Consider the following 14366-nt stretch of genomic DNA (forward strand, 5'->3'; position numbering starts at 1 on the left):
CTTCTGGCACTTTTCTACTCACTTCATCTCTTGTTGTTACCAACATAAGTGCCTGCTCCACTCACTTTTCTGAATTAAAAATTCACCCAATATACCGGAGCATACTCAATGTCTCAATCGTTTCTATGTTATATGTTTGTGTTGAGAATATTGGCTATTAAGCTTAACTGCTGGTCAAGTAACTTCGCGATGGTTGGTTGGCGAGCGAGCCCGCGATTTCCAGAAGTGGGTGAGAGAGAGTTCTAGAAATGACCTGAGTTTGATACGAATATTTTTGTATTCGTGGATAGCTCACACGGTAGAGCCACGCTCTCACCTGCCAGGCGGAGTTGTCGTACCAATAAGGTCGCAGGTTCAAACCCCCACCACCGCCGCGAAAATTTTTATTCTCTATTGTCTTCTGGCACTTTTCTACTCACTTCATCTCTTGTTGTTACCAACATAAGTGCCTGCTCCACTCACTTTTCTGAATTAAAAATTCACCCAATATACCGGAGCATACTCAATGTCTCAATCGTTTCTATGTTATATGTTTGTGTTGAGAATATTGGCTATTAAGCTTAACTGCTGCTTAACTGCTGGTCAAGTAACTTCGCGATGGTTGGTTGGCGAGCGAGCCCGCGATTTCCAGAAGTGGGTGAGAGAGAGTTCTAGAAATGACCTGAGTTTGATACGAATATTTTTGTATTCGTGGATAGCTCACACGGTAGAGCCACGCTCTCACCTGCCAGGCGGAGTTGTCGTACCAATAAGGTCGCAGGTTCAAACCCCACACCGCCGCGAAAATTTTTATTCTCTATTGTCTTCTGGCACTTTTCTACTCACTTCATCTCTTGTTGTTACCAACATAAGTGCCTGCTCCACTCACTTTTCTGAATTAAAAATTCACCCAATATACCGGAGCATACTCAATGTCTCAATCGTTTCTATGTTATATGTTTGTGTTGAGAATATTGGCTATTAAGCTTAACTGCTGGTCAAGTAACTTCGCGATGGTTGGTTGGCGAGCGAGCCCGCGATTTCCAGAAGTGGGTGAGAGAGAGTTCTAGAAATGACCTGAGTTTGATACGAATATTTTTGTATTCGTGGATAGCTCACACGGTAGAGCCACGCTCTCACCTGCCAGGCGGAGTTGTCGTACCAATAAGGTCGCAGGTTCAAACCCCACCACCGCCGCGAAAATTTTTATTCTCTATTGTCTTCTGGCACTTTTCTACTCACTTCATCTTTGTTGTTACCAACATAAGTGCCTGCTCCACTCACTTTTCTGAATTAAAAATTCACCCAATATACGAGCATACTCAATGTCTCAATCGTTTCTATGTTATATGTTTGTGTTGAGAATATTGGCTATTAAGCTTAACTGCTGGTCAAGTAACTTCGCGATGGTTGGTTGGCGAGCGAGCCCGCGATTTCCAGAAGTGGGGGAGAGAGAGTTCTAGAAATGACCTGAGTTTGATACGAATATTTTTGTATTCGTGGATAGCTCACACGGTAGAGCCACGCTCTCACCTGCCAGGCGGAGTTGTCGTACCAATAAGGTCGCAGGTTCAAACCCCACCACCGCCGCGAAAATTTTTATTCTCTATTGTCTTCTGGCACTTTTCTACTCACTTCATCTCTTGTTGTCACTTTTGATAGACAATTTACTATCATATCCTGGTGGCTTGCATGTTTTCTTTTTTCTTTTTTTTTGAATTATACTAAATTTCCTGTTGGGGTATTTTTTACCTACTGACTACTAAGTGGAGTGCTAAACCACTACACCACGGTTGAAAAAGGTGTCATTTGAAGTATAATATACAAGAAAGAAAATGCCAAATGAAAATGCCAAATGCCAAATGATTTTTCTAATGCCAACGGTTTTCAAAAATGCCAGATTTTTGGAATCTGGCATTTAAAATGCCAAACTGGCAACCCTGGACTAGGTTCTTTTCACCAGCGGGTTTATTTTTTTCATTGTGCCGTGAAAATTCATCCGATTTGGTTGTATTTGATATCAAAATAAAGCTGGAACATTATGCTCTCTGCTTATTTAAACAGACGTGAGCGGACATCAAAAAAGTATTAAAAAATGTTAAAAATAGCACGACAATGTGCTTTCCTCGCCACTCGCTCCGCCATTTTGAATCTGATATCGGGGCAGGAAGTGTCAAAAGAAAGAGGAAGTTTTGCCCTTTCTAATGATACTATTCTTAGCATCATACGCCAATTCTCCGCGGCACAACCTTGATTTTCACAACGTGAATGAAAAGAGAAAATCGCGACCTCGAAATTTTCTCGCGATCCGCTAGGCAAAATTATCTAAAACCGGGTCTCGTTCGCGATTGATTATGAAACTCTTTTTAATCGCAAAAGTATGTTTTAAGATGCATTACAAAGCTCAGAAGTTGATCTTTAAAATAAAACAAATTGTATTTTGTTTCGAGCATTAGAAGTTGAGATATTGTGAGGTAAAGTGGAGAGTTTTTCACGATCAACGCCATCGATAACAACTTTCCACCGATTCACGGCGCTCGCCTGTGGTACCTAGTTCTATGGATGTAAAACCAATGAAATTTCAAGTGTGTTGGTGTGAATAATGATCATTTTTTAAAAATTGCTATGTCTTTGACAAATGCATTTTATGACAATAATGCCATTTCCGAAAATTGCTAATGAACTGTGTCTCTTTTTTATTTCAATTTTTCCATCCAGAGCAGGATCAACCCTCTTTGTGGAACTACAAAAAAAGTGGTGGCAAACAAGTAGTGTTGACTTTTTCTGTATTGAGGCGAAAGAGATTTTTATTCCAAGGGTTTGGGAAAGCAAATTGCTTTTTATTCAGAGCTAGTGCACTATTTAACTGTTTTATTGTCTAAAATAGAATTGATTTTGCAGTTCAACTTGACTAGATATCTAATTTTATACGACTTGTCTCTCAAGTAGAATAAAAAAATGAAAAATGAGGATAGCGTGCCCTATCATATTTTGAAAAATCATTTAATATATCTAGAAATCATCTGTATAACCTATTGTATACAGTAAATAATTAGGTTTTGTGATTATAATGATGAATTCATAAGGTATGACATCATATTCGACCACAAAATTATTTTATCTCTGGGCGTTAAAAAATCAATTTTACAGCATTTTTTTTATCTATGGGGTATGGGTTAGTGAACCGATTATAATTTTTTTTGGACTTAGATCAATCTACAAAATTTTCGTTTTCTTGTCTTATTACGGTCATATTTTGAAAGTTTGATGGATCATTTCTTTTAGTTGTCTGCAAAATCAGCCTTTTAACTTTATGTCAAATTATAGAAAAAGCTTGCGCTTTCTCAAATGTCTGTTTTATGTCATTTTTCTGATTTTCTAGCAATCCTACCTTAATCATTTTCCTTTAAATTATCTTCAAATTTATTCAGAATCTTTTCTATGATGCGTTTTACATCATGATGTAAGTGTTTGGGGGTAAATTAAAATTTAGCAATTTTATAGATTTTAAAATTCATTTGTTCCTGTTGATCCGCGCTAAATTTTCAGTTGAAATCAAATAAAAATTCTAAAAAAATTATTCCAAGAGTTTTCATGATATAGCTATTTATGAAAGAAACATTGTGTTTAAATTTGAAAGAAATTTATATGCTAGTTTTTGGTGCATCTATGTTAGAATTTTAGGGTTTTACGTCTAATTTTAGCTTATGTTGCCCCTTAAAAAAAAGTTTTTTTAAATTCAGTTATTTTTGGTGTTTAACATCAAATTATACATTACATTATTAGTTCATGAGATATAATTAAAGAATTTTAGAACTATAAAGCATATTTGACCACTAAAGTAATTTTTTGGTGAATAACAGCAGATATTAAATTATTTCGTAATTTTTTCTTAGAGGTATGGGTTAGCGAATCGTTTAGAATTTTTTTCAGAATTTGATCAATTTATAAAATATTACTGTTTTCTTGTTCCATATTGTTTATATACTTGATGAATGTTGGCCTTTGTCTGCATAATTGGCTTTATTATCAAATTAAAGACAAATTTTTCATTTTCTCAAAATTTCATTGTGCGTCATTCTCTGATTTTCTAACATTCACATCTGGATTGTTTCCCATCAGATTGTCTTCAAATTTGGTCAGAATTTTTCTTATGATGTGTTTTGCATCATGATGGATGGGTTTTGGGCTAAACAAAAATTTAGCAGTTTTATGAATTTTTAAATCAATTTTTTTTCCTGTCATGTCACACCAAATTTTCACTAAGAAATCGAAAAAAAATTCTGAAAAATTTATTTTCAAGACTATTGCTAAACCTATCCATCTTGTTGTAAGAAACATTTTGTGTAAATTTGAAAGAGATCTGTTCGTTGTTTTTTTCTGCATCACTGTAAGAATTTTTGGGGTCTAATTTGAGCTTATATTGTCCCCCTGGTGGTAGGGATTTGGTGGCTAATAGTATTAGCGCTGGTGTTAGGGACTCAGTAATAGCCATGTGGTAGGAACTCGGCGAGTAAAAGTGCTGGTGATAGGGATTCAACGAGTAAAAGCGCTGGTGGTAGGGACTCAGTGAGTAATAGCGCTGATCGTAGGGACTCAGTGAGTAAAAGCGCTGGTCGTAGGGACTCGATGAGTAAAAGCTCTATGACTCGCTGAGTAATAGCGCTGGTGGTAGGGACTCCGTGAGTAATAACGCTGGTCGTAGGTGCTCAGTGAGTAAAAGCTCTAGGACTCTGTAATAGCGCTGGTGGTAGGGACTCGGTGAGTAAAAGCGCTGGTGGTAGGGGCTCAGTGAGTAATAGCGCTGGTCGTAGGGACTCAGTGAGTAAAAGCTGTATGATTCAGTGAGTAGAAGCGCTGGTGGTAGGGACTCAGTGAGTAAAAGCTCTATGACTCGGTAATAGCACTGGTGGTAGGGACTCGGTGAGTAAAAGCTCTATGACTTAGTGAGTAAAAGCGCTGGTGGTAGGGACTCGAAGAGTAAAAGCGCTGGTGGTAGGGACTCGGTGAGTTATAGCGCTGGTGGTAGGGACTCAGTGAGTAAAAGCTCTATGACTCAGTGAGTAGAAGCGCTGGTGGTAGGGACTCAGTGAGTAAAAGCTCTATAACTCAGTAATAGCACTGGTGGTAGGGACAGTGTCAGTGAGTAAAAGCGCTGGTGGTAGGGACTCGAAGAGTCAAAGCACTGGTGGTAGGGACTCGAAGAGTAAAAGCACTGGTGGTAGGGACTCAGTGAGTAAAAGCTCTATGACTCAGTGAGTAAAAGCGCTGGTGGTAGGGACTCGAAGAGTAAAAGCGCTGGTGGTAGGGACTCGGTGAGTTATAGCGCTGGTGGTAGGGACTCGGTGAGTAAAAGCTCTATGACTCGAGTAAAAGCGCTGGTGGTAGGGACTCGGTGAGTAAAAGCGCTGGTGGTAGGGACTCGGTGAGTTATAGCGCTGGTGGTAGGGACTCGGTGAGTAATTGCACTGGTGGTAGGGACTCGGTGAGTAAAACCTCTATGACTCAATGAGTAAAAGCGCTGGTGGTAGGGACTGTTTGTTTGTTTGTTTGTTTTTGAGGGTTTTACGGCACTTGCAACACATTAAGGTCATATCAGCGCCAGTAAAAAGGAAGAAATGGGATAGTAAAAAGTTATAGAATTCAATTAAAGCACCCAAGAAAAGGTAAGACAAAGGGGGAATTTGTTCAAATGGGAAACAGATGTAGATTCCAAGAGCACACCGTCAAAGTACTTAGTTTGAGATCACCTAAAAGTCTCATCCAGACACAAGCACAGGTCCCGACTAAGAGGAATACACTCAAATGTTAACAAATCAAATATAATATGTAAATAAAACATAATACAGTACATAACAGAGAGATGATTTACAATGAAAAAAATATCATCTCCCAAAACTAACTATACATTCGACTGCTTCCCTCTCAGCCGGGGGATCCGGCCAGGACCAGGACAAAACCAAGTAATCTCATTCCAAGACAAAGACAGAAAGCATGTTGGAAAACAGATATAAGGGATAGAAGACACAGTATGAACCCCCCCCTGCCCACTAAGGGAGGTCAGGAACCCCGCCCAGGTGGAGGGACTGGGTGAGTAATAGCGCTGGTGGTAGGGACTCAGTAAAAGCGCTGGTGGTAGGGACTCAGTGAGTAAAAGCGCTGGTAAGGATTCAGTGGTGTCACTGATTTTATGACATTAGAATATAAAGAAATTTGCAACTACAATCGGACTAATGATTTTACAAAAGGTCCCCACAAAAGTATATCTTTAAATTATTAAACAAGTCTGTTGATTAAATTAAATTATAATTTTATTTTAAAAGATCAAGAAAATGTCAAAATGCATGAACACTACTTCACTCTATACCGATCACGACCCAACAAGTATTGAGAACAACCATGCTTCTCAAATTTGTTTTACATACAGGACTTTGCACTATCCTTTTGAATCTGGATAGAGACTTGACCGACTCAATTGTTAACGGGCACCTTTTTACTATCACACTCTTTTATTGAGATGCGATATTACGACTTATAATGTCCCTTTTTATTTCGTCACTGACCGACCACCTTTGAAATTTTGATATTCTACAACACAGTGTTTGGTCTCCTGTGTTATATTTGTTTTATTCTGTACCGACCTGTATAACACAGTTTCGGCCTAAAATTTCCTGTGTAGAGTCACATTTGAAAAATTTCGCAGTCTAACTGTCTCTGTCGTGTCAAGGGCATCTTTATGGTCGCATGTCTCTGTTATCTGGAGTCCCTGTCTGGTCAGTCTGTGTGTCCATAACGTCTGTGGTCTCTCTGTCTGGTCAGTTTGTGTGTCCATAACGTCTGTGGTCTCTGTCTGGGCAGAGTGTGTATTTATAAATGTCTGTGGTCTCTGGTCAGTACGTGCATTTACAATGTCTGGTGTCTCTGAAAAGTCAGAAAGAGGGTTAGAATGGGGATTTGTCTGTATTAAGTCAGTCATGTCAACAATGTCAAAGTCTTTATCTTCAGAGACAAGAGTCAAAAACTGTTCCAACTGGGAGATTCTTTGCAGAAACTGATGTTCTACCATAACTTGAAACAAGCTATTGATCCTGTTTGTCACTGAAGATACAATTCGATACAGTCCTTCCTGTGTATTTGTCACACGTCATACTGGTACAATGTCAGTTTCAGGTTGGTCATGGATTTCCAGTCTTTCGCCCGCCATGACCCTCATCATCTATGCACATAATATTCACAAGTGGATACAAATATCGATTTACTTTGTATGTTGCATCCATAACAAACACATCACAAAAAACACTCACATCACGCCTCATTCTTCCCGTTACTTAAAACAAATACTCAAAACCACCATCCTCATTCACACTGAACTTTGTTACACCTCCTTCCTCCTCTATCTCTCTCAGTAATTCCTGTACCGTTTCACCGTCCGTCCTATCAATATCAGTCTTGAACAATCTCCGCTGCAAATCTTCGACATCTTTAGCAATACATTTTATCCTTGGCTTGATTGAATGTATTGCCTAAGTTGGGTTGTGGACACCTTTGTTTTAGCCATAGCCTTCACTGTCTCATTCACGAGGGGCAGGCGATTCTCCGGATAAAGTGAGGATGGCTAAATGTAAAAAGAAAAAAGATTAAAAGTACAAAATTGTATGCAATAGCATTCAATTCAGACCTGCCAGCTAACAAAACAAAAAAAAAAGCATTTTATTTTTTATTGACAATTTAAAGACAAAAATCTGCATATAAACCCATAATGCACGAGTCGTGTTTGTCACTCTTAAATACTTGAATGAACTAAAATGCAACAGGCGCTCATCAAATTCAAGGGTTAAATGAATGACTGCAGAATTCCCAAAAAACGTCGCTTCATTGTCTTTGTAACATTTTCATGGCATACAAAAACGCAATAGAGTGGTCACCATTTATAATTAGTCCTCAGAAATCAAGCACTTATAACTGCATCGTACCCATAGTCAAAGTCAAATTTTATTTTGAAAAGTCTATGGACAACCATCAAATCTTAAAATTCCTTATCTGGAACAAAAAAAAAACCAAAGACAAAAAAAAAAGACCCAAAAAAATACCACCACCTAGATCTGCTTATATTGTCTTACAGGACTTAATAGCGCTTACAACACTATAAAAAGGATGATGATATGGTGACTGATTCAATAAATAGGGAACAGTAGATTTCACGAGCACCTCAAAGATGTACCAATTTTGAAATTACCTCAAAGTCTCACTGGGACACAAGCAAAGGATCCTGCTAAAACATTTACATAATGCAATAATATTCAAAACCTATAACTATAACAGTACATAACAGAGAGATGATTTACAGTATAAAAAATCATCTCAAGAAGAAAGGTACTGTATTTGACTGTCTGCCTCCCAACTAAAGACCCCCGCAAGGACCAGGAAAAAAATGAGCAATCTTAATCCATAACAAAGACAGGGAGCAACATGGAAAGGGAAAACAAATATAAGGGATAGAAAAATGTGAACTCTCTGCCCAGAACCCTTCCAAGAAATTTTTTTTTTAATAAAAAAAAATACAAATTCTGGAACAGTCAATTTTGTCACAAGCTGGTCATCATCTCTCCATCTCAGTGCGCCACCTTGAATGTATCGTAATAAAATATGAGTTGGAATGGCTGTTGTCCTTTAAACATTTGGTCCTGGTGTCAACAGTGCATTTACCTAACTAATCTATTACTATATATTACACTCAATAGTGGGAGGGGGAGGGACAATTAAGTACTGAAAATATAAAGTAACAAGAAAAGAAAAAATAATACATATTTATAAAAAAAATTGAGTCTAATTGCGACTAAAATAGAATTTGTGATTAATTGCTGTCAAGTGTAAAATTTTCGGCAGCGAAAAACTGCAGGGACAAAATGTCGATGGAAAATAAGTATAAAATGAATGAGTCTTACCAATTTATCACATGGGTGATTTTCATGGTGGTGATTAGCCCCTGTAACCCTCAGAAGCCAGTATTAATTTCAGAGTCCTGCATGGTAAGAAAAACTTTTTATTACAAAGTAATAAAATTATCCACAACATAGTATGATAAAATATTAATAGCGTTGTCACTTGCATAACTCAATTGTGAAGGATTTCAACATGCAGATTATAGAGCAATTGAAAATAAATCTTAATAAGACATTCAATAATAATACTAATCCAGATGAACAAATCAAGTGTTTCACTTTTTAAAACTGTTCTGGTAATAGTTGAACTATTGTCTTGCTGCATTACATCGTGCAGCCCGCCCACTGAAGACTGTAAATGAGCTGCAGATAGGCACACATTGCCTCTTCCTCTGGATGTTTTAAAATTCAGAATCAGTTTGATTGCTTTATTAAAATTGTCTTGGCAATCAAGATAGAAAAGCTGATGGTGATAATTTACTTCCGAGTTATTCTGAAATATTATAACCTTGTGCATATAATATTTTCATTTTTTTTAAATATGTAAAAGTAAAAAACACCTCCTGCCCCCGTCCAAAAACAACCTCCTACCTCTGGTTAGGGCGAACTCTTTTGCTTGAAGTCAATTGCTTTTTGCCTGCTTGCATTCATAGACACAAAAGTCATAAATTAGCCAACTTTCCTCAGGGTGATATGATGGAAGCTGAAAAACACGGAATAATATAAAAGATCATAACATAAATACCTAAATATTAAGTTTAAAAATTGCAATATTTTCTCCAACTGAGACAAAGGTGTTACAGTTCAGTACGTTAGAAGAATAAGAAAGTAAGTCGAGAGTTTTCTCGAAGAACTTAAATTTGTGACGTGGTACTCAAATCAGGGACTAGGTCAAAAGCTGAATGGAATGGCACAAATGGAAAGCCAAAGGCATGTTGTTTTCAATATTTAAAGTCAATAAAAATTCAAATTCTGTGCATTCTAATATTAGGCAAACAACTACACACCACACTAAATTGAATTGTATTAAGTAAAAGGATCTTGTCACATTCAATCAAGCTGTCATTTGAGAAAAATTACTTCATTATAAATTGAAGTTCAGATCGCATGTTTGAAGCCGTATTAGGAAAATTCATGTATCTGTGTATAAGCCAAGTTTCATCAAAATCACAGTGGCAACGAGTGTCTAATATTTGCCACCAGATACACTCGTAAAATTTGAGTGTAGGCCTATTTAGCAAAATCATATATTAGGAATGGTTTATACTACATCATAAAGTAGCGCATGCCCGTCATCATCCTGCATCTTTTTTATATATATATATAAGTATTAAAAAAAGAATTGAGCTTTCATAAGCCGCAATATCCACCAAACATGCTCAAAGCACTTTACAAAGGATCCATGACTAGCAGCAACACGTAACAAGTAGAACGTTAGGCGATGTTTTTCTTCTGACAGACAACGCTCTTAGAGGATAGGAAATCATACACATGAGTACAGTGAGAGAATGTGAGGCCTTGACGAGGCTCGACCCCATGACCTTCCAATCCGGAAGTGAGTGCCACACAGCCGCATATATCTTGGCGGTTCTTGAGAATTTGCCAAACACCTACAAACTAATTAGTAAAAAGAGGGGAGATGGGCAGAAATAGACAGACAGATACACACTCAGAGAGAGAGAGAGAGAGAGAGAGAGAGAGAGAGAGAGAGAGAGAGAGAGAGAGAGAGAGAGAGAGAGAGAGAGAATAATATCAGTTGCCTGTGGTGTCAGTCCGTTTAGGAGTGAGGTGGCGGAAGAAGTAGTCTAGCACTAGTACTTGGGTAGTAGTAGTAAGTAGTAAATAGGGGAGGTCTTCTGCACGTTCCTTGAGCTAAGGAAAGTATTCCTTCAACTAACCTTAAAATAAAAAAATAAAACCTTGTACATTTCCAACACTTGGACCTGCACTATGACCTATAACTAAAACTAACAGACAAAAAAAAACCCCGCTAAGACTCCTCTCCAGTACCTTTCAATATTTCAAATTGAATTATAATGGCTGCGGAAAACTAAAACAATGGTCATATAAGGAAATTTACAAATCAATCAAGTTGTTCTACAGGTTTTAAAATGAAAATATGAAGTAACAAGATATCACTCTAATATAGTGACACCTAACTAACACTAGACATCACACCAGCAGCAATGCTGAGCGGAGTAATTTTACTTTTTTCACTTGCAACCAAGTTGCCACATTGGATTTTCTTTCTTTACTTTTTTTTTTTAGTGTTCTGCTAATGTGCAATCTACATTTAAAATAAAAAGTGGCATCTTTCATTTCTTCTAATTCTTAACAGACACGATTATGTCCACTTCACATCTCAACAACAGGGACAATTTTTTTCACTTCTTGAGGCAGTTTTTTCTTACTTCTTTTAAATTTCATTTTTTTAAAGCTTCTTTATTGATTTGTTTATAAGTTCTATTGTTCTTCTTATTTTTCATTGTCAATATCATTTTCATCAGCATACTTTTACGGTACTTTTACCATGTTATTCTTACGCTCTTACAGTTACAGTACAGCAGAGCGATACCTAACGCAGACCTTTAAAGTGCTACTAAATTTGAAAAATTAAAATAAAACGTTTGACAAAAGATCCACAGTTCAAAAGCTAAAACAATTATAAAGTGAAACTACCTCGAGGCTCGAGGAACATCGGGGGTAAGGTCTCCCGCCCATACTGGGCACTGTGGGACTGGAAGTCTAGAGAGCTGCGCCGGTGGAAACCGTAATTTAGTTTCTTAAACGGCTCCGATCATTCAGAAGAGGAGTAGTACCTATCTAGTTGTAGTTATTAGTAGAAGAAGAAGAAGGAGCATGTTCAGGTTCAAGTTCAACCCTCTTAGTAGGCACTTGCAAGAATTTTTCAAAATAGTGGCTATGGGTATTAATTTAGCGTAGAAAAATAAAGGGGAGTGAAACATTAACTAGAGTGAAAAATTATGGCTCTGTCTCAACTGGTCAAAAAGTTATGACCGTTTATGTGGTGGAAAATCTCTATTTATAGAGGAAAAAATGTGACCAAAGCACAGCATCCCAATGGATAATCACGTATAATTCAGAAACAGCTTCAGATACAACTTTGAAATTTTTACATGTGGTAAATCAACATCTCTGTAATACATTGCAAACAGAAAATGAATTATTTATTGAGAAAGAAAAGTATAGTTTAGAGCTGAGACAGCTGAAATCAAGGAAAAATAGATCACGACATGCAAATGAATGACCTATTGGAATTTTGGAAAAGTCAATAATAAAATATTTTATATAATATATAGATAAGACCAAATACACCACTGAATCGGCGTCGTTTAGTTGTTCACTTTGAACTTTTCAAAATGAAAATAGACCTCATAAAAGCAAAGATATGAACTGACAAATGTTTGAGGTGGTGTACTCTTCTAATTTGATAGAGTTAGAGTGAGAATGACGAGAAATGAGTTGCCACTTAATTAAGGAAAAAAAAATTGTCGTATCTAGTTTACTTACCTTCTTTGTTGACTTTTTAATAAAAAGTACATTATTCTCATTATCGAATGTTTTCAAATCGGAGAAAAGATGAGAATGCCTCGTTTACCGAGAGGGCCATTTTTTTTGCTTCACACTTCTCAAAGAAAGACCGCGAAAAGTGGAGGCTGGTCGGCTGGTCCTTGAAAGCTCACAAATGCAACTTTAAACGCATAAGAGTGCTGGGAGTAGGTAGCTACAAATAGGTAAAGGAGCGGTGGTTTGCAACTTTAAACACATAAGAGTTCTGGGAGTACAAATAGTGAAAAGCGGTAGTTTTCGCTATTTGTAGTGGTAGTACAAATAACCACTTCGATATATATATTGCATGTATGTATGTGTTGGTCTTTGCGGGAGCGTGATCAAAATAGAGTATATTTTTGTAGTCTCTCTCTCACTCTCTCTCTCTCTCTCTCTCTCTCTCTCTCTCTCTCTCTCTCTCTCTCTATATATATATATATATATATATATATATATATATATATATATATATATATATATATAATATATATATATATATAATAAAAGCAAAAACCATGAAATAACAGTGCTCAACTTTTTGATAAAAGGAGCTATTTGTAAACATTTTAAGTATAATTATTATTACTCCTGGTAATAATAATTATACTTGAAATGTTTATATATATATATATATATATATATATATATATATATATATATATATATATACCCACTCTCTGCCTCTCTCTCTCTCTCTCTCTCTCTCTCTCTCTCCCTTCCTTCTTTCTTTCTCTCTCTCTCTTTCTCTCTCTCTCTTCCTCCCCTCTCTTTCTCCCTCATATATATATATTGCATGTATGTATGTGTTGGTCTTTGTGGGAGCGTGATCAAAATAGAGTATATTTTTATGGTCTCTCTCTCTCTCTCTCTCTCTCTCTCTCTCTCTCTCTCTCTCTCTCTCTCTCTCTCTCTCTCTCTCTCCCTCCCTTTCTCCCATCCTTTCTTTCTCTCTTTCTCCCCCCCCCCCCCCCCCATCTCTTTCTCCCTCAAATATATGTATTCTGCATGGATGTATGAGTTGGTGTTTGTGCGAGCGTATTCAAAATAGAGTATATTTCGCTCTCTCTCTCTCTCTCTCTCTCTCTATATATATATATATATATATATATATATATATATATATATATATATATATATATATATATATATAATATATATTATCCTGTGCAAAGCGTCCAATATTCCTCGTAGAGCGTATTCGCGAGCGTATTCAAAATAGAGTATATTTCGCTCTCTCTCTCTCTCTCTCTCTCTCTCTCTCTCTCTCTATATATATATATATATATATATATATATATATATATATATATATATATATATATATATATATATATATATATTATCCTGTGCAAAGCGTCCAATATTCCTCGTTGGGGGGTTAAGACAATCAATGAGTAGCATATCTCCAAAAACATTGAAAATTACAATCTTTACGTTAAACTGCAGAAGATCTTTACTTACAGTTACTGATGCTCGTCTTCGCCTAATAAATTGAAGCTTACAATTCAACATTGATCGTTATTTTTTTACTCTTTTTTATGACACCATATACATTTTATTCAACTTTTTTTGTCCCATAAGATGACGCACATACACAAATACACCCCCCCCCCCCCCTCATGCACACACACACACACACACACACACACATATATATATATAATAAAAAAGAAAACAAAGAACAACACAGCAACTCTGGACCATCTTTGAAAACAATATGTTTCTTCAATGATGAATAATAGATATTTTATAATGTTTAAAATCCAAATGGATATAGATACATATATGTATAAACCAACATCACAATATTGTAGTAAAGAGAGGATAAAGTTTGTAAGGTTTCTACTGTTTGTTTACATATATGTATCACGGGTA

At 36.6% G+C, this 14366-nt stretch overlaps 2 protein-coding genes across 5 annotated transcripts in view; both read right to left on the reverse strand.

Annotated features, from left to right (window-relative positions):
* The window catches only part of LOC144965511 (mitochondrial protein C2orf69-like), a 52316-nt gene that overhangs the window by 16679 nt on the left and 21271 nt on the right, over positions 1-14366 (reverse strand). The window lies entirely within an intron of this gene.
* LOC144965512 (uncharacterized) lies at positions 3722-12837 on the reverse strand. Of its 4 annotated transcripts, none has more exons than XM_078900919.1 (4): positions 10932-12208; positions 9513-9624; positions 8925-9001; positions 3722-7594 (listed from the first exon to the last, which is right to left on the reverse strand). In XM_078900919.1, the coding sequence occupies exon 4, from the start codon at positions 7043-7045 to the stop codon at positions 6641-6643; it is 405 nt and encodes a 134-aa protein (XP_078757045.1). In that variant the 5' UTR covers positions 7046-7594; positions 8925-9001; positions 9513-9624; positions 10932-12208; the 3' UTR covers positions 3722-6640. The 4 variants fall into 4 exon arrangements, with proteins under 4 accessions (XP_078757045.1, XP_078757044.1, XP_078757043.1 ...); XM_078900918.1 differs by having other exon boundaries at positions 10820-12208; XM_078900917.1 differs by having other exon boundaries at positions 10315-12208.

Source organism: Berghia stephanieae, chromosome 2, assembly GCF_034508935.2.
Source record: "Berghia stephanieae isolate SIO BIC M18660-M18661 chromosome 2, UCSD_Bste_1.3, whole genome shotgun sequence".
Taxonomy (NCBI): domain Eukaryota; kingdom Metazoa; phylum Mollusca; class Gastropoda; order Nudibranchia; family Aeolidiidae; genus Berghia; species Berghia stephanieae.

What these genes read in the sequence shown, in the direction of transcription:
- LOC144965512 (XM_078900920.1), bottom strand. Translation starts at nt 7,045, where the DNA reads ATGGTAGAACATCAGTTTCTGCAAAGAATCTCCCAGTTGGAACAGTTT.